The following is a 21,435-nucleotide window of genomic DNA, read 5'->3' on the forward strand; positions in this document are numbered from 1 at the left end:
GAAAGAGAACAAAGAGAAAGTTTGGTTGAAAACAAGACAATTGTAGTATGACCTCGAAAATGGGGGAAATGAAAATTCAGCCAGGTATAGTTTATTTTTCTAGTTATAAAAGCTCCGGACCAGAGATGTTAGTTGGTTGGTTAGTTAGTTCATTAGTTTTGTTTATTTGCTTACTTCTTTCTTTTGTTATCTGAAGAAAAATTCATATTTCTGATATTGAATAGTTTCTGTTGTATGGTGGTGTCCTGTAACAAATCAATGTTCTGGACCAACAATTGCTGTATTTTAAAACATTTCAAAACTTTCAAAACTAAACTAGAAATGAAAATTCACTCCAGAAATACATGTGACCTTTCTCCTATTTCAAATTTGCAGGCACATTTAGGTGGTGTAGTGGTTAAAAACTCCATGCTCATGCATGGGTTACAAATTAATCATTTAAGTATATAGTATGCATTTATGTACTTAGGTATCTGGAGAGATCTGTAGAAGGATTTAAAATTTATTATCCTGAACATATTTTAAAAGTCTGATTTAAGGTGGATAAATATTTATGAATTTGAAGTAACATGCATAATTATATGCTATTAGATCATTAAGACAGTTGTCACTATGCTATTAATAAACTTATTTCTTAGAATAAAATATTAATGCCCATGCATTTTTTAAAGTAATGAGTTGGAGCTTGCTAGGTAATAAAAGAAGTCATGTTTGGTTTATTCTATAGTAGTTTGTCTCTTATGATATTAATCTAGGCTGCAGCATAAACTTTTGTAATAAATTAGGTTTCCCAAGCACATAGAATTCAAGTGAATTACCATTTAATTAGTTTACTATAGAGATAACAATTCATAAAATCTCATATCTTATTGTATACCTTAGTGAGTCTTAAAATCCCTTCTGATCACGTAGCAGTAATTGAATTATTATTTAATAAGCATATGCTTTCACATATAGCATACATCGTAGACTGTAGCATACAAAGTTAAAAGAGAATCGCATTCAACATCTTCTTACCAAGAAGCAAAGATACTTTCTTAGAAGTTGTTTGCCAAAATGATGACATCTTGGATGAAATGGTTTGCTAATTAAGTAGACAGACACTTGTAAACCATATGTTGTATATGACTTCCCAATCAGAAAGAATTAACTCCATCTCAACCAGCCAGACAATATGGACACAGGCAGTTTGCCAGGCCGTAGAGACAGCCTAGTGATGTTGAAATGGAATTTAGCACCATATTTGCGAAAAGACATACACATTGTCACTTCCATTTATCTGCATGATTTTCACTTAGGTGTAGGTGTGAACTCAGGGAATCGCACAGTTTGACTGCTGTTTTCTGTAAGTTAGTACTTCCTTCTAGATCCCAGGTTTGACTGACAGCCAAGCAAGAAAATGAACTCCACATGCTGCACACACCCAAGCAATGTCAGAAGTGGCTGCTCTTCCATCTGTGTTTCTTCCTCAACATGAGCATGGGTGAATCTGCATCTAGGAACTCAGGACTTGGTTAATTTCCCTCAACAAGTATTACAACATATGGTAAACATGTGTGACGCATGGCATGCTGCCGCCCCCCCCCCAACACAGACAGAACTTTATATTGGAACAGGTGTTGAAACATGTGGCTAACAGAAATAAAAAACTAAAATACAAACGTTCTTCCATCAGAAGTTCATAACCATATTCAGAAGAATATGTCAATAAATCTAGGAAATTAACCCATTGACTTTGGGTGTGGCAAGGCTATGGGTTTGTTCTGCAGAGCTTTTAGAAGATGAATGGAACTCAGTCTAGTATCACAGTGATGGGAAGAAACTGACAGAGCATAGGACATGTTTCTTTGCTTCTTAAAAACAAATGTATTAATCTTCTCTTGACTTTGACACCACTTATCATGAACTTGCCTATCCAATTAGCAATCATGTCAGGAGGGAAGAGGAAAGTAATGGCTTCTGAGTATGCTGCCAATTGATTGAGATGTCCTTCGTTCTCTTTCATAAATATTAAAATACAAAATGTTGATGTCATCATTTTTAAATGCAGCTATACACCTAATTATCTAGGGTAAATGTTTTAAAACATGCAGAGCACTTCATAAAAGGCCTTTCTTATCTTGATTTATTTAATCCTACATACTCAGAAGTAGATTCATTTGTTATCTATATGTAATAATATATCTGTAATTATGTATGATGTATATACATACATATATGTAGTACATACAGGGAATGTTCGATTTCTGTCCATTATATTATATAGTTTATATTATATATATGTGTGTAGTAGATACTGAGAATGTTCAATTTCTGTCCATGTTTTCTCAGCTAGTTAAATGCATAAGACATTTCCATTTTGATTGTATTTCTTGGAATATTTGGATATCTTCTATTAAAAGAGAAAGAGTGATGTAAAGAAAAAAGCATGGAGTGTATGTCTAGAGTTAGCCTTTAAAAAGCACTTGAACATGCTGGGTTAGTTTAAAAGCCAGCCAGGCTGCCACCGCTTAACACCTGCATGTTAGTGGGTGTTACTGCAGCTGCAGGCACTCAGCATCCCCCGCCACTTAGCATCCCCCCTAATGTCTTCCGAAGATCATTATGATTTTATACTGTAGATACTGTGTGCTCTTTTGTGGGTATAAACACACATGAAATTCTCCCAACAGTGGGTTTCACATGGGAAGGGTTGGTTATTACTAGTAAGTGCTATGTGTTAAGTACTGGGAAAGAGACTATAAAAGCCCTGTACTAAGTATCTACAACTGTGAAGAGAGCCTAAGAGAAGTAGGAAACCCCATTTAGCATGGTATGAGTGTGCACAGTATGCTGGCCTGGAAACTGTAAGACACAGGGATCTTGAGACTCGGGCACATAAAGAGAAACAGATCATTGATCTGAGGACAGAATAACTTTGATGTTGCAGGCAAGGTGGCCTGAAACCCTTTAGCATGGGGGATCTAGATCTAGCTAGAGCAAGCTGGTACTCTGATAACAGTGGAGGACAGAGGAGAGCATGTGACAGAGAGCTGGTGGGAGGACTCTGGACAAGGAGTAGATAATTGGAGAAGACAGGGGTTAGACTGGAGGTAGAAACTAAAGCAAGGGCAGAATGATTGGCTGGACCAAGGGAGAGAGAACAGTTGAAGGCTGCAATAATGTATTTTTACTTACATTGTAACTTCTCTGGCCCGACTACTTGCTATTAATGTTCCTGAGAGATAGCTATTTTTGTAAAGTCCAGGATAATCTCAGTGTCAACAGAAAATATGTCTCTCCCACTTACTTGTAACTCTCACTTTCATAAGACAATAATCAAGTCTTTGCACGGTACAGTTCTTCAGAACTGTATTTGAATCTAACCGGCATGTTTCCTTCATTTTGGTTGTCAGAACTGGCCACACATTTAATGGGGATTTTATGACTGGGTTTTATTGTGATGAAAAGACCACTAATCCTTTATCTTTAGTGTTGTTTCAGAAGGTCCATCTCTTGCTTCCAGTGTCATTAAACAGAGTATTCAATCAAGATCCTGGCACAATTTCACTGCCTTGATACCTGCTTCCTGTTTTCCCCAAGTCACTATCCTTTTGATAACAGACAAAATCAGGGTTGTTTATATTTTGTTAGGGGCAATAGAATTCTAACTTACCTATTTATGACCAGAATTATACAGTCATAAAATAAACACAAAATGCTCAATATAAATGTATGCGTATGAAGTTTGAAACATTTCCCTGAAGCACCGTGCTATTTTCACTGAGATGTTTTAGGACATTGATGAGAAAATGCTTAGGCACACCTGTTCTAGAACTACTTCAAAATCTGCCTTCAATGCTTAAACACCCTGAGACCTAGCTTACAAAATCTTTCTGTGGTTCAGTGTCCTTGGGGAATGTGGAATGAAATCACAGGGAGATAACAACTCACACCCTTGCAAAGCCTTTAAAAGAGAGAGAGAGAGAGAGAGAGAGAGAGAGAGAGAGAGAGAGAGAGAGAGAGAGAGAGAGAGAGAGAGAGAGAGAGAGAAAGGGAGGGAGAGGGAAGGAGAGGGAGGGAGAGGGAGGGAGAGAAACAGAAGAGGTTGTATTGGTGAGGATATTGTGGAGGAAGGGGATACTTATACAGCGGGTGAGAACATAAACCAGTGAAGCCATCTGGAAAACTAAATGAAATGTCTTGCCAAAGCTCAAAATGCAGTTGTCATTCAGGTCAGCCATATTGCTATTGCTGTTTATACCGAAAAGAACTGAAATATGTTTGTCAAATGGATGTCAAGACCCTCATGTTCATTGCAGAACAGCACCCAAATGATGGACTCAACTCACGTGCCCATAAGTAAAGAGCACACAAAGAAAATGTGGCATATGTACACAATTAAATACTTCATTGCCTTTCAAATATTGATTTGTGTCTTTTTTTTTTGAAAATATGGAAGAAAAACTAGAATGCTTGCCAATGGATTAAACAATGCATAAACAGAAATATTCCACACTCCCACCAGTAGACAGACTCATGGGACTTAAGCCATGGGACTCATAGACACAAAGAGTGACAAGGTGACCACATGGTGCTTGAGATAGAAAATGGGGAGGTAATCTTTCACCTCATTGTCCAATAAACTAAAAATTACTCCTCTTGGGGAGGACAATGAGGTGAAAAGTTGACAACAGGGATTTCAGTATTTCAAAACTTCTTGGGAAACAAATTTAGAGCTTCTGACCATGGAATGGCTAAGTGTTTGAAATGATGAGTCTGTTAACTAAATGTGTACAAAATATGCTGTCAATTTATAACAAAAATAAAAAGAATATAAGGGTGAGAGGTGGCAGTCTGGGCTGCACGGCGGGGAGTGGAAAATGTGCCTATCACAATGAGGCTTAGGTGCAATCCCCAGCATTAGTAAAACAAATAAATAATTGAAGAGACAAGCACACAATAAAGTGATATTAACTTTGTATGATGTAACATGAACATAGATATTGTGCCTTGGATTCCTGCCAAGCGTGGTGAATTTTTGTACCAGACTGACTTGGCCTTGAGGCATGAGAGGTTTCTGTCTCTTACAGTGCTGGCAGAGCTGAGTGCAGTTGCACACCACGATAATAATCTTTAAACAGAAGTCTACACAAGCAGCAAGAAACAAATCTAGACGGACAGAGGAAAGGCTATTCTGAAGTGCTTTGGATTCTTAAGATAGGTTTCTTTTCTTTTCATTTCTTTCTTTCTATTCGTTTTTTAGAAGCAGAGTATAATTGAGTATGAAAGTGACTATAACAAATTGCTGATTCTTCAACTGTTCTATCTGTATCATATGTCTTAAGTAATTTGTGACATATATAATGTGTATAAATATATATATATATGCATATATAGACACACACACATATTTTTCCCCACTAGCTGTGAGGTGAGACAAAATTGGCACTACCAAGGGCATTTTATAAGTTGCATGCCCTCAGACACCAGTGGAATTTATCTATGGAGTCAGAACTTCAACTGGAGACTTGGTTTGCCTGAGGGCTTAACCAGTCCAAGCATGAAGCAGTCTTTGCGCTTGGAATCCCTCCAACTAATCTAAAATACGTCTGTAAAGTTATCAATGGAGATGCAAATTTGCCTTACCAAATAGCTTAAGAAAACCCTCCACACAGACTTTTAAATTAGAAACATATGGCAGAGGGGAGGAGATGTGCTTATAGAATGATTCTGACATCCACAGTGGATCATAAGTCCATTCCCCAAAAGGACTAAAATGGAAGACTAGAGACTTCTTCCAGTCAGGATGCTTCAATCCAGTGGCAATCATGAGTAGTATAAGAGGAATGATAATTCATTTCATTTGTCCTTAAAATATAGGAGACAGACACTGTGGCATAACTGCCCCCAGATGGGCTAAGCCCTGGCAGTCCCTAGATGACTAAGGGTGGCCAGCAAGCAGGCAACTTTGGCCAGCCTACACTTTGGGTGCGCTATACCCAAGACACTGGCTGCTTGAGGCTTTAGTCACCACCACTGCCTCAAATGACCTACATTCACTCTTCTCTTTTGGATTTTCACTTACAATTAGCTGTCTGCTGCTATAATTAGTATTCCTGAACTCATGGGAGAGTTTGTCTCCCGACCTCCAGTATTCATTGTAGGGGAAGATACTGAGTCACAAAAAAAGAAGAATAAAAGGAAGATTATAAGAAATCTTTAGGTAAGGTGGCTTTTGTCCAAGGTCCAGGGCCTCAAGGTGTTACATTGAAGGCACCAAGGAATCATACACCAAACTTTGTCATTATTGTTTCCCTCTGGAGATAGTAACGGGTCTTTCATTTTCATTTCATTATAGTAGAAAAGGGGAACTAGTCAGGTACAGTGGCTTACACCTTTAATCCCAGGTTTCAGGAGCTAGAGGGAGGCAGATCTCTGTGAGTTCCAGGCCAATCTGGTCTACATAGTAAGTTCTAAGACAGTCAGAGCTTCACAATGACACCCTGTCTCAAATAAACAAAATAAAATAGGGAAGCTATGCCCTGCCTCAAAGGATTGGTAGGAAGGTTAAGTGATGCTTTGTCTCTGGATGCATCTACCATGTCCTAGGATATGAAAGACCCTTGAAAAAAGGGATTGAACAGGCATAATGCTTTCATTTTCATTCTTTGCCTTGCTTTTGAGGAAAACAGGGTTTTACCTAACTTCAAGGGAGACAATTCAAAGAAGAGTAAGCCAAAGAGAAACAGAATGACTAAAAGCAGTTCTCACTTTAAAGGCAGGGAAACAATGGTTTTTGTTTGTTTGTTTTTTCCAACTCTGAGTGACTATGGACCAGGACAGATTTGCTTGCTCCAGACTCCACAGGAGCTTTTGTTTCTAGGGGTAAGGAGTTCAGGTAAGAGATCCACAGACCCACAACTTGATAACAGAAATAAGACCTTTTGAAAGGAAATGATGCCTTTAAAATAGTGCTGTAGTTGAAGATGGAAGAGAATTGAAGAAGCATGCTCATCATTTTGAGGACAATAAGCACAGAAATTGAAATGATCCCAGGAGTGGAAATGAAGATCTATTAGTCTGAACTTCAAAAGTGAACCATGGTACTTTCAATATCTATCTATCTATCTATCTATCTATCTATCTATCTATCTATCTATCTATCTATCTATCTATATATATATATATAGAGAGAGAGAGAGAGAGAGATGGTACGTTCAATGTGTGTGTGTGTATGTATATTAATGTTCACATATTGTATTATTTACACATTACCATGTGATACTTCAACATGTACAGGAAAGTCAATAGCACTTTTTAAATGTGTCCTATATAGTAATGACCTGAGATTATATCCTCTACAAAGGCTTGTGGTCAAGAAAAGGGTTGTGTTTGAAACAATGGTCACAAAGTAAAAAGACACTTCTCCCATGACCTTTGAAATAAGAGGGTCACTGTCTGAGAAAAGAGGGTCTGTGGTTGTGACTTGACCTCTTTACTATGATTTGTCATGATGAGACAACGGCTTTCATATTCTACAAATGATTGCAAGGGAGAAAAAAAATGACATCATACAGACTCTACGAAGGGGCCAAGAGATGTCCTGGGTTGTGCTCCGTGGTTTTATGGGATACTCCTTGCTCTGTGAATTGCTTCACATTCCACCAGTGTGACTCTATAGAACAGTATGAGATCAACCTTTTGTTCTTGGCTGACAACACTATTATTTCCTGATTATTCACAAATCAGTTTTTATGCTAGCGATTTCACTTTACTGTGATATAGACTCAGGACTAGGCTTCCTCTTGGAGTTCTTGTCATACCAGCCAAATATTAAAACTTAAAGTGTGGTTAGCGTGCATAGTTTATTACTGTCCTTGAATGAAATATAATTTGTGACTCTTGCTTTAGCCAGTGATTTCCAAACTCCCTTCTTTTAGGTTATCAGCTGAATATCATTCTAAAGCATAATAAGAATGATAAATTCAATAGGACTGCTTTGGCTAGGCAAAACAGACTGACACACCAGTGTCTATTCAGCATTTTTTTTCTAGCCAGCCATGAAGACATCTGAGACTATGGCTAGGAAATCTCTGTTCTACTCATCATAACAGAAGCACACAAGGTTGAAGATATATTGCCATCATTATCTATAATCACTCAAAGAATCAAAGAATTTGAAACCAGTAAGGGGTCTGGGACAGAATCCAGAACTGATTTCCTAGGAAAAAGTAAAGGAGGTTGAGAGAGCCTCTGTTGTTTGTCAGAGGTACAGCCTGGCCAAGGGCATGCTCTCTCAGCTCCCTCGGAAGTGATTTGTTGTGGCTCCAGGTTATCAAGCCTCCTCTTTCTTTGGGGATGGTTGCTGGCTGCTTACTTTCTCTGAAATCCTAGTTAAACAAGAACTTCTGAGAGTTTGCAAAACTCTGTGCACACTCACTGTGATTTCAAAAAGGAAACAGCAACTGTACTTAGGTGAGAAAGGGCACAGAGGGCAATTTCAACCACTGTCCTTGTCACCTGTGTGTCCTGTCTTGGACCACACACATTGAACTTCTGACCCCTACTCTCTTACCCTATTTCAAAGTCAAAGGGAACACATTTCCATTCCTTGGAGAGAAGGGCCTTAACAAATTCATCTTCAATCTGCCATAGAAGGTAAGTTTTGCCTAGAGGGCACTGAGAGGAAGAGATACCTGATGCCAAGAGAGTAAATGTAGGAACATATGTGCTTTGTTATTTCTAGATTGAAAATCCAGTCTAGTTGTTGTTGTTATTAATATTAATTATTATTATTATTATTATTATTATTATTATTATTACTACTACTACTTCTACTATTATTTTAAAGAATAGCTTCCACAACCAATGTGAGGTGGCTGGAAAAGCAGATCACAGAGAGAAAAGCTTTCAGGCAATGTGTCTCATTTATTTATTTATTGCTATTTTTTCCCCAGGAACAGATATTATTTCTGTTGTGGTCTGTGGCATTTTCTTTGCTTAGTAATAATTTCCTGGGTCAAGGCTTTTCCATATGTGGGTATAATTGTTGCTTGTTAGCATTCTGGAAACAGGACTGATGGGCATTTATGAAGAATGAAGGTTTCAGAGCATTAGGAACTCATGCTCAATTGCCTACAACTGAAATGCTAAAAAGGTCTGGGACAAGTCTTAAAATAACTGTGTGTCTGTGTGAATGTATGTGTGTCTCTGTGTTTGTTTGTGTATGTGTGCATGTGTCTGTGTTACTAAAAAATGCAATCAGTATTATTTGATTTTCTGGTTGAAAAAATACATTTCTACAATCCCTGCCTTCTTCCCTTCCCACTATTTTAGAATTAACTGGTGAAATATCTTGTCAGGAAGTATATCTGTTACATATATATTTATATATATATATACATGTAATATATATACATATATATGTACATATATATGTGTGTATGTATACACACACTTATTCTCCTCTCACTCACATGGCCATCCCAACTCAAGTGCATCCTGCCATAATTTCTATATAGCTTTACATTGCACTCACTCTGCCAATGTATGGAACAGGGAGCAGAATCACTATGCCCACGGCTTCCTACAGTTAAAAAAAAAAGAAAGAAAGAAAGAAAGAAAGAAAAGAAAACCACAAAGAATGTTTGAAATTATTTTTTCTTGGTTGGCGGCATGGATGCCGTTCCTCAAGGAAAATGCCTTGGGCTGAAACAAAGCCATATTCATTCAAAATAGATTGTTTAGTAATTACAGGACTCTGGATTTTGTAAAACTGACTTTCAATGCAAGGGTTTTACTTTCCCTGGTAAAGTTTAAAAGCAAAAGAGAACCAAATACCAGTAGAGTACAAAGTGTTAAAAAGAACTTTGCCAAGGGCAAGAGCAGTTCAAACAACAACCATGAGAGTGCATTGAAAAGAAACCAGCCAATGTGGCTGTGATTTTGTCTTGGGGTCACTCAGGAGCACCTGGCTGGCTTTATTTATAAGGCAATTGTCAAATCATTCTGTAGAATATGGATGAGGTGAAACACAGAGGTGGCGTGGTATTGTAGATCATCTGTAACTTTTCAAATACAACCTTCTCTGAAATTCCAGGGAGAATGTGAGTCCAATAAAGAAACCTGTCAGTCAGTCCAATGTGTTTATTTATGATCCCGATGTGCCAGGCACTGTTCTAGCCAATCTGAAGTGATACAAAGTAAAGCTTAGTCATCACTCCTTGCAGTCTTTGGAGTGCAAATGGATTAAGTCTGAGCACAAGTATATCCTATGTGGGTGGTCAAGAACTCCAACTGTGTGGAGATGCAAAAAGCTCATTTACAATACCCTGATCAGAAAACTAAGTAAATTCCAAAAACTGGAACTCAATGGATTTGATTGCAGACATAGCTACTCAGAAGGCATGCCGATTTGTGTCTCATTTTTTTTTTAATTAAAATTGGGAGCTCTCCTTTGCACATTCAGAAAGGTACAGAATAGTTTTAGAATACATGTATGCACTGAAGATGAGGCCCTGGTAACTTGAATAAAGTAGCAAGACTTGTACCATTAACATGCACACTCTTAAAGTCTTACTTGTCTTTCTATCCAGCACCATGAAAGTAGAAACCTACAGATAAGGATGAATGAATGGAACAGCTTTGTAAAGATTTCACAGGAGAACAGCATCTTTATTTATTTGGTCCCGGGGACTTCGTAGTTACGAAGCAGGAGTTATCATAATGAACAACCTGTCAAGTACCCATTTGAAGAAAGAGAAGAAAACTGAGACCTGGCTAGAACAGGGCTGTTTGGTAAGCCCCAGTGGTGTCCAAGAACAAAGAAAAAGCTTCACATTTTAGCTTGTGGACTGCACTAGTCTTTTATCTCTGGCTCCAAGTCATGCCTGGTTTCAGGAATATGTTTACCTTGGTTCTATGGTTGGATTTTTACACACTGACTGATTCAGCTAAGTACTCGGTGATACATCTGACTGCACACCAAGACATTTGCTTGGTAAAATGTTATTTTTATTTTTCTTAGTTTCATTTTCTTTTTTATTACTCCCCCCCCAAAGACACATCTTTTGTTTAGATTTCAAACCCTATTGTGCCTTCAACACTTTCATGAGGATTTTCTGCCCCTTGATAAGGAAAGCATGTTGGATCCTGTCACAGACACATGCATTGCACATGGAACAACCCTAGGCCCTACTGACATGTTTTTCTCATTTTAGATAACCCCATAGGAACTTTAAGTCTCAGCATGAAGTACTTTGTGCATAAGGGCAACCAGTTCAAACATTAGGGGCTCTAGGACAGCCTGTATGTGAATTGTCACACTATGTCCCCAGACACTCTAGGATCTGGATTTCACTGTCATGCAGCACCCAGCTGCAAAGGACAGGGACTCTTCTGCTCAGTGGTACCCTCTACTCCTAGTTCCTAGCCAAACAGGGTGCATTTGGATATAGTGGTGCGTAGCTTCAATTCATGTTATAACTCAGACTCTTTATCTTTACTTTTGATTTATTCATCCTCCTTCAGACAGAGCCATTCTGGAAGGATCTTTAGTTCAACTTCTCTCCTTCAGTGCAGACCTCTGGCCACGAGTCCTGACAAAGCTCTTAGGGAGTGGGGATCCCCTTAGGAATGAAAGACAAGTCACAGCCAGGGAGAGCCAGAAGAGAAGGAGTGGCTCTTTTTTTTTTTCCTCTCTGCTTTTGCAGCACCCTTGAACAGCCCGCAGGCTCCTTATTTGGGGTTAGGGGCGTCCAGGGGAAAGGAAGCAGGGGCCGCCTGGCGGCATTCCTCGCCGCAGTGAGGGCTCCGTCTGCCACGGGGCCCGCAGTACCCCCTGTCTGCGCCAGCACCTGTTGGCCCGCCAGCTGGCGGCCCGCGCTCCCCGCGCCCCCCGCGCCCGCCGGGCCGCCCGCCCCGCGCCCCGCGCGCCGCCCGCTGGGGGAAAGTGGAGACGGGGAGGGGACAAACGCGGTCCTCCCGGCCAGCCAGGCCTTCCCTGAGCAGCCCGTGCCTAGCGGCCACCGCTCCTCAGTCCTGCGTCCTGCCCTGCCTTAGGGCAGGCATCCGAGCGCTCGGGACTCCGAGCCGCCCAAGCTCTCCCGGTTTCCTACAGCGCTTCACCGGTACCCGAGAGATCTTCGGTGGCCAACGACTGCAGCCAAGAGGCGGCTCCGCGGTGGATCCAGGCCAGCCCCGAGTCGCGCCCGCGGCCTCCCAGCCCGCCCGGGACCCGCGCGGCACTCGCAGGGCACGGTCCCCTCCCCCCAGGTGGGGGTGGGGCGCCGCCGGCCGCCCCGATCCGCAGCTTTGTCATTGATCCCAAGGTGCTCGCCTCGCTGCCTGCCGACCTGGCTTCCAGTCTGGCTCGGCGGGACCCCTAGTCCTCGCCTGTGTCCTGTCCCCCAAACTGACAGGTGCTCTCTGTGAGTCGCCGCGACTCATCGCCGCTCCCCCGCGTCCCCACCCCCTCTTTCCTCCCTCGCCTCCCCCCACCCCCCGCACTTCGGCACAGCTCAGGATTTGTTTAAACCTTGGGAAACTGGTTCAGGTCCAGGTTTTGCTTTGATCCTTTTCAAAAACTGGAGACACAGAAGAGGGCTCTAGGAAAAACTTTTGGATGGGATTATGTGGAAACTACCCTGCGATTCTCCGCTGCTGCCAGAGCCGGCCAGGCGCTTCCACCGCAGCGCAGCCTTTCCCCGGCTGGGCTGAGCCTTGGAGTCGTCGCTTCCCCAGTGCCCGCCGCGAGTGAGCCCTCGCCCCAGTCAGCCAAATGCTCCTCCTCGGCCTCCTCCTGCTGACATCTGCCCTGGCCGGCCAGAGAACCGGGACTCGGGCTGAGTCCAACCTGAGCAGCAAGTTGCAGCTCTCCAGCGACAAGGAACAGAACGGTGAGTCTAGCCCCCTCCTCCCCCTTCCCGCGTCTCTCTGTGCGTTCCGGTTGGCATTGTGCGGTGGCATGTGGGGTCCTCCAGCCCTGGAGCTGATGATCGCGTCTCTGGCGGCTGCAGATGGGAGTCCGAGTGCACTTTCGGAGGTGTGTGTGTGTGTGTGTGTGTGTGTGTGTGTGTGTGTGTGTGTCTGGGGTGGGGAGTGGATTTCGGGAGTTTGCAACTTCTGAAGTTCACAGGGCTGAGGGAGCGAGGAGTGCCCCGCAACCTCAGATCGGAGAGGATGCATGGGCGATGCGAAGAATTGGAAAAGTCAGCTGTGACCACATTGCTAGGTGGCATAGGGCCAGAGTTACAAGTAAAAGAACTGCCTTTAAGAAATCCCCAAATGAATGAGTTGTGGCAAGTTTGACTTTAAGCAGGTATGGGGGTGGGCGGGGGGGCGGTTTAAGAATGGAGAGTTCAGGAAAGGTAGCCGAATCCTTAATTGAAACACTGTATATGGGAAGGCAGGCACCAATAAAGAATTAGGTGAGAAATACAGAGGTCAAGAGGCCACTTGGACATTTTCAAAGGGATTGGTTATGGTTTTTCTCTTGCACTTTTTTTTTTTTTTTTTTTTTTTTTAAAGCATGCCTTTGCGCCCTGAAGCCCTCACCTTTTGGTGGAGTATTTTTTTTTGGGGGGGGGGTTGTGTTCATGAATGACTATTTTGTGTGTGTTGGAAGTGATTTAATCCTGCATAGGAAATGAGAATTACTTTCAGCTTTCAAGTGTACCTGAAATGTTTAGAAAACTTTCAGATGCAAGCTCCCCTGGGCTGGGATTGCACAGAGCTGGAGAAAAGCTTCCTTCATAAGTCCAGGGAAGCTTTGGGTGTGTAATTTGCTTAGCCTCTGAACCCCATATGATTCACATCATTCAATTTCTAAACTCCTTTTCTCTTGATCTACCATTATAAAGCCATTTCTGAGGCTCTTTTGTAAATAGAAACTTTATACTACACATGAAACCACAATGTTAATGTAGGCTGTCTAAAACTGGAATATTAAATACCCTGTTTACAAGTGGAGGTTCTTGCTTGCTGTTTAAAAAGAAATATACATGTTTTTTTTTCTACTTTGTCATCTGTTTACAATGCAACTTCACTAGCCAGGTAAGATGTCTGAGAGAGACAGTTGGATAATGAGGATGGAGTGGCATTTTCTATTTATAGGGGATGCTTCAAGGCTTCACATCTGGATTTCAACTCTATAAAGTACACATCTTAAAACAAAGTCCAAAAATACATATGTACTCTTCATCATTCCCATGCGTTGCTGGGCCAGGATATAGCATGGCATTTCTTGTTATGCTTGCTCCTTACCTCTGGCTAACATGATGGCATGTGGCACCTTAAGGCTCTTGAACTGCTGATCAAAGGGCAGCTAGTGATCTATCTATAATCATAGGGCCTGCAGAAACCTGAGAGATCAAAGGAGTCACAACACCAGCTATACCCAGGCAGGAAGCAAATCCAACCAACCTTTGTCCTTTCTAATACAAAATAAATGTCTAGTTTAAAATATTGCTTCTTACTAGATCTCCATAGCAACACAGCTTCAACTTATCACTGCAAAGTGCTCCTTTCTATTTCTAGTCCCTCATCTCCTATTGCTGGGTCCCAGCATCCCCCATTCTCCTTGCTACTTTTGCATCCTTTTGCTTTTTCCTTGCAGTCCTTTCTTCTGATCCACATGCTATCATCACTCTGCAATGAGCCCCAGAGCTTTCAGCTGGCTGTGTAGCTTCACATCCTCAGAAGATGGGAGTTCAGTAAGCCAGGCCACACACATTCTGGTGCCATCTGATGCTGGGCCATTCTCATTCCTAAGATGCATGATACTAAAAATAGTCTAGTCGTTTCCTAATCTTCGGGCAGAGGATCTGTCTATGTTTAGCTCTTCGGAGGGTTGGCATCAGGAAGTAGAGAGGAGAGGAACTACTCACCTTAATAGTTGTCAGACTAAGAGGTAGTACTATCTAACACTAGGGGGCAATATAGAGCTATTTTCTGCACATGCTCAGGCTGACTTTTACACTTAGGGTTTCAGGGTTTGAGAATAACAGGTGGGCTGGAAGAAGAGCCCTCTGGAATGTGACCAGATTTCTTGGAATAACAACAGCTTCTTTTAACTTTTCTTTGACTTCCCAAAGTGCCACTTCCTTACATTGGTTATTTTCTACCCTCCTATTGGGTTGTACTTGAGTTTTGATTGCCCTGTTGTTTGCATTGATGCTCGCCTGGTTCTGTAGGCATGAACCTTCTCAACAGTTAGTTCCCTTAGACAATGCCAGGGGCCAACTTGATTCATGTAAAGGTCTTCCAAGGGCCAAACACATAGGGTCCAAATTGATCTTGTTTTGTGATCATAAGAGGTTGGAACTGTTTTCAAGTACCTCCTCTTCCCCATGGTGCTCATATTTCTAGGACTGATTGGTTTCTGTAATAATTTGATGTCATGAGTGGAAGTTGGGTGCTCTATCTGTTCTATAGTGGAGCTAGATATGGGCACTTAGAATGGAGCATATGGACATAACTCAAAATTAGGGACGAAGATCATTTACCCAGTTACTAGTTACTTGATTGTTGTTCATTTGCTTCCCATTTTAAGATTATAGCTCTTGCTATAATCTTGAACTGCTATATCTTGAATGTAGCACACTTCTATCTGTTCTTCCCAATGTTGGTGATGGGACTCAGGCCTCAGAAGTATTAGAAAAGTGCTATCCCAGTGAAACTTAACCCAGCTCTTCTTCATTCCTATTATTCCATACCCTGATGGCTCCTATATAAAGCAAGGCTTTTTTAGATTTCTCTTGAGGAAATAAATTGAAAACTAACTTTTACCTATTTGGAGGACATCTGGGTGTTAAACACTAGGAGGAAATACTTATGTTGACACAAGCACTGGCTTTAGATAACAATGCCTCCTACGAGGTGCTGTAGTTCTTCTAATTGAGTTCCAATAAGGAGGAATTACATAGATATTCAGAAGCAGCAAGAAGAAAGGCTCAGTTTGTGCATCAGATGTAGCAAATAGATACCAATGACAAAGCTGTCAGTGAAGGGATGTTTCACTTGTCTTATGTAAGCGGTTTTAACTGACCCCCTAATCTGAAGTTTCTTCTTGCTGTCCTCATTCTCCCTAACCATCTTGGGTTTTGACTTCAGAGTTTGTCTTTATTAGGGCTCATTTATGAGCAACAATTACTGCATATGCTCTTTCCTAAAGGGCGGTTTCATGGATCTTTGGCAACTTCCCTTGGGGAGAATGGTCCACTAGAAATGCTTTTGAATGTTTGGTCCCTCTTTTAGTGCCACAAGCCTTCACCTAATCAAACAGAGCCCATATTTTACTCTTTAGATAGGAGCCTGGAAGCTCTTTTGTGACCAAACTGATCAGAGTCTTTAGAAAGATGCCCAACAACACACAGGCTCCAACTGGGGGTTCCAAGGACTTTGCCGCAAGGCAGTCCTTAAGGTTTGGAGCATGACCTTCATAACATTTCTTTTTGTTATTTTTGAACTTTAAGAAGAAACTTCCTCCTATGAGTATGTTCTGTATGAGATAGCTGAGGCAGCTAAATAAGTAAAGAACAATTATGTAATGATGATTGCTGTCCTTTTCTTCCAATAGATGGGTTTGGAAGTCCTGTATCAACTACTACAGTCTATACTGAATCAGACATACATTATACTAAATTTAAAAGGTATTCAGAAAGTATAAAAGCCCCATAGAAGCTTTGCAGATGGGCATGGAATGCATTAGGTCCCTTTAAACAGATGCTGGGGTGGGAACTGAGCTTTCTCAGTAGTTCCAGCTTGACTGATACAGAATAGTGGCAGAGCTTTTTCAGTCAGCTAAAGCCACGCCTATGTCTTGTCTTTTTCACCTTGAAATCTCCTTCTTATCTGTCTCACACTCACTTCTGTCTTTGTGCTTGCAATATCTGTAGTGTTAAAATTATTAATTGTAGCTATAAAGTTCCATATCTCTTACATAAAAAATATGAAAATCTGATATATATATATATTAATTTATATAAAACACCCACAAATCAAATATTTCCAAGACCACTAAAATTGTCCTCATAGCTTTGTGTTTTGTCAGTCAAAATCACATGTCGTAATTGAAGTTCCTTCATTAGATTATTCTCATTTTAGTGTTTTCAGTCATTTATTTGAAACTGTTGTCTGTAGCTAGAATATCTTTGTGCAATTGCTAATTCACTTATTAAACAGTCTGTGCTGTATATTTATTTCCACATCTGACTTCAACTGTGGATAAAAAACTCCCCTTTCCTTTCTCCTATGAATCTGTCTAGAGGTTAATTTCATGCTGATGTGCCTTAGTCCTTATGCTAAAATGGGAAAATGTTTGAATGAGTCTACTCTTCCACAAGCACAGAGGGTCCAGCTACTCAAAGCTGCCTGGAACAAGTCTGGGAAAAGTTCCTTCAACTCTGGGTCTCAGAGCTGAGTGGTCAGTGTCTCCATCATGCCAACAGTAAAGCTTTCTGACACTGTGGACAACTTAGCAGAGACTGTAGGAAAACTTACAAGAGGGACCTAGAATGAAGAGACGTGTGGTTTCTTTTGGTTACTCCTCACGTCCTTGCCGCTGTTTGGCTTCCCCTTTTAAGGATTGTGTCTTCAAGAGGTATGGAGCCAAACATGGGTGACCCAGTGGCTTAGTTGCCTGTCTGTGTCACTGGAAAATACTAACCTCTATTCTTTTGTATCACCTGTAACTTCCAGTCATGGATATTAGAAACAGCTTCTCCCAGGACAGGTATTGCTGACCCTTTAGTCAACACTAGCCAATCTTCCGTCTTGTCAAACATAAATAGCATAATTAGCTGCATAGAACTTTCCATGTTTTGATATATTCCTCTTGTCTCTTGATTAGTTTTTCCTTTTCTTTTTTTCTCCTCTTCTTTTAATTGTCTGTCCTTCCCTCTCTTACTATGGAGTCTGAGATTCTTGAGAACATGGACCTAGTCTGGTTTGTTCTCTGTAGGAGCTATATAGCACCTGAATCAGAGTGTGGAAAAGCCTGTATTTTCACTAAACTTGGAAATGGTGGGACAGATCAGAATACAACTTGACAATGTTGATGAATCTACCAAATCCCCAAGTGTGGTATACTGACAGTGGGCAGATTTTCTAGATAGGATGATGTTGGCTTCTCTCTTAAAAGTGCTATTTGTTTATGTACATGTGTTGTGTTTGCTGAGGATGGGGATTTGATGTGACCCAAGACTCCTGAGAATGGTAAGTAGATGAGAAGCCAGCAAAATTGGGATGCCTTCTATTTTGTGCTTTCGCTCATAGACAGCTTGTACCTTAAAATGCTAGAAACCTGCAAGCAGTACTATGCTGATGACGTCTGACCTGAGAAGATCCTAGGATCCACTGATAGGAAAAGTGGATGAGGCCTTAGAGAAGAAGACATCCCCTGTGAAGATATGAATGGGTCAGTAGTCAATTGCTAATATAGTGATGTAATTCTCCTTATATTAGTATCAGGCCAATGGCATTGTGCTGTCAGAGTGAGATATATTTTAAAGCATTTTTTCATATAAGAAGGTATTGTGCTGTGCATTGTGTTCAGTTTACAAGAGCATTAAAGAAACAAGTTCATAATGAGCACATTCAATGCATAGATCAGCTTGTCTGGCTATTATATACTGTGATCATTCTGCTGTATAAACATGGGACAGTTCAACAAATGACTTCAAAGGCTGCTTTTAAAAATTCTTACCATTCAGTTTCAGAGCTTCACAGCAAGAAAGTAAACTGCTAGGTGAGTTATTCTTAATATTTCAGTTTATATTCGGTTTATAATAACTTAGTTTATAATATTTCAGTGGTTAATACTTCAGTTCAGTAACTGACAGAGATGAATGGATGCTTGATGTTGGCAAGCTTGCTTCTACAAGAGGATTGTATATATATATATATATATATATATATATATATGTATATATATATACACACACACACATATATATGTATATATACATATATATACACATATATATGTATATATATTATTTTTAAGGTGTCAATCTTTTGGTGAACTCTAGAAAGCACAGTGTATGATTCTGTATAAAAAGATTTTGTTTATTAAAATTTATGTTTTGAAATTACTAAATTTGAACACAGAGGCTCTGGAATCTATAAGGATGAGATGTCGGACTGATAGTAACAGAGAAGCCAAGTCCTTAAATGTGGTACTTTTGCATATCTTAAATATTTTCTACATTTATGCCATTGCTATCATATCACTTTAGGTGTTGGGCCTCACTGATGCCATTCTGGTCCATTGGAGGTAGCATTGCCTCCTTTTTGGAGAATGGCCTAGGTTGTCACCCAGGTGTCATTCCAAAGCTAGCTTTAACTGCTTCTGTGTGAGGTTGTTCCATGGTAGTTCTTCTAAGTTTCAAACAATGATGCTTTTGTACCTGACTTCATCCAGTTCCAATTGTAGTTGAGTCATTTCTCAGTCAAATGAGGTGTGTTCCTGCATACCTCATGAGGAATCCAGTCTCCTAACTCCAAGAGGCACATTGATGTAAGCTCAAGGTTATGAGTTTCCATTGCTGGAGTGTCCATTGTACATTGGTAAGCCTACAAGAGCCACCAGGAAGGCTCAGTGCCTTCAGTGTGAGGAAGGGTTTGAGTGGCTCTATAAGTCTCTTCTGTTGAGAACCTTTATGAATTCCCATGTGTGCCTGTCAGGGAACATATTTGTGTTCCATGTTTGCGAGTGCACAGTCCATCTGCAAGCATCCCATGATGTATTAAACAGTAGCTTAGTGGAGTTTCCACAGCTGGTGAAAGATTCTACTTAAATCTAACTCCAGGATAAGTCTTGGAGTCATGTGCCTTGTCTTTATGAAACAGATCTTGTATACTTTATTAGGACATTGTTTTCAATCAGCAAATAAAATCAGCCTATGTGCTGTGCCTGGCTTGGCCTAGGTGGTGGAGTTCTGCTGGATGCATGAAGAAGAACTTGTTGCTCCTCCGCATCCTCCTTCTCTTCTTCCTTTTAAACATCTGGTCTTGTTTTTGTAATGATCTCACTACTGTAGCCCAGGCTGGTTTTCAAACTCCTCATCCTCCTGTTCCATCTTTCTGAGTGCTGGGACAATTAATTATTGCCCTTGAAATCTGCTTCAGAAGGTTGGCAGAACCATCCTTTACCTCATTTGCTGTCAGTTCTGTGTCAACGATCCTCTAGCGATGAAGACGGCCGATGATACTTAGTTTCTTCATCTGAATGGCTGATTTTGTCTAGATAGGTGGTTCAAGGAGAAATGTTCCTTTAAGGATAAGCTGAATTGATTTGAAATGAGTCTGGGGGTAAAGGAAAACATACCACAGAGGGAAGAGCCTGAACAAAACAATAGAGGCAAGAACAGTCTGGAGTCTAGAGCACAAGCTGGAAGCGTGAAAAGTTGTCCTAAGCTTGCGGATTTGAAGTCTGATGCTGGTTTCAGTGTTTGCTTCCTGCAACACTGGCAGTCAACCCAATGAAAGACAAATTTGCTGTCACATTTACAACCCAGCTGAAAATCACTGTTTTTGTTATTTTCTAAACAAGCATGAAGGGCTAGCGGTCTCCTTTGGTGTTCATAGTTATTTTCTCATTGCCTGAAGTTTTCTGCTCTCAGTAGTTAGGTATATTCTGAATTGGCTATATGGGCAAGCTGCATAGTCTCCACTCTAACTCCCAAGCCCTGCCCACTTCACACTCTTCTCTGTTGCCTGCTTTATGTAAACAAAGAGCTATTTTCATACTTCATTCATGAAATAGATGGAGTGCAGAAGGCAGCTGGGGGAGGGCTCCAGAGGTTGACAAGAAGCGGCTTCTGTTACAGGCCATCACTATAATGAGGCTGTTACTTAAATATGGACTCCAGCCTTAACACTTTTCAGGGAACAGGAATTCAAGTTATTAATATTCAAGTTATTAATATTTAAAATATTAATTATTCCAAGATGTCTTTGCCAAATCAGTTCTCTGGTGAGGTTCATTCTGGGCTGTGTATATAGCAATGCTTACACCATCTTATGATGCTTAAGGACTAGAAATGACTAAATTATGGTGGGTATGCTGTGTTGGTGTGTTGCCACTATTTGAGGCTATACTGTTTGCACTCCAGGAAATCCTTGCCCCTGGGTGGATGCTATTTTAAGCATTTCAGTGTTTGTAAAATGGAGGGAGGCCTTTGGCTTAAGTATGTCCAGCTGTCCATTGCACCTGCCCTTGCATCACAAAATAGATGAAACACCATCAACAACAGAAGTTAGACTTCCATGACAGTTAGACTGTTTCTGGCTGTTCTATTTTGCTGGCTATTTATAATGACATCTGTCTTCTAACAGACATATCTTTTATCTTTTCTCTTTACTGAAGGATAAATCACAGCTTATATCCCATACTCCCACACATGCTCATAGCTAGGGTGATTAGAAATGTAGATTCGGAAGCCTTAAAGTGTT

General features: G+C 40.8%; 1 protein-coding gene across 1 annotated transcript in view; it reads left to right on the top strand.

The window, feature by feature from the left end:
• Positions 1-11,738: 11,738 nt before the first annotated feature.
• The window catches only part of Pdgfc (platelet derived growth factor C), a 169,011-nt gene continuing 159,314 nt past the window's right edge, over positions 11,739-21,435 (top strand). The window contains exon 1 of the mRNA XM_031374165.1: positions 11,739-12,878. Coding sequence (XP_031230025.1) covers positions 12,761-12,878 — 118 coding nt within the window. The 5' untranslated portion in view covers positions 11,739-12,760. The remainder of the gene's footprint in view (positions 12,879-21,435) is intronic.

The sequence above is a fragment of the Mastomys coucha genome, unplaced genomic scaffold, assembly GCF_008632895.1.
Source record: "Mastomys coucha isolate ucsf_1 unplaced genomic scaffold, UCSF_Mcou_1 pScaffold16, whole genome shotgun sequence".
Classification (NCBI taxonomy): Eukaryota; Metazoa; Chordata; class Mammalia; order Rodentia; family Muridae; genus Mastomys; species Mastomys coucha.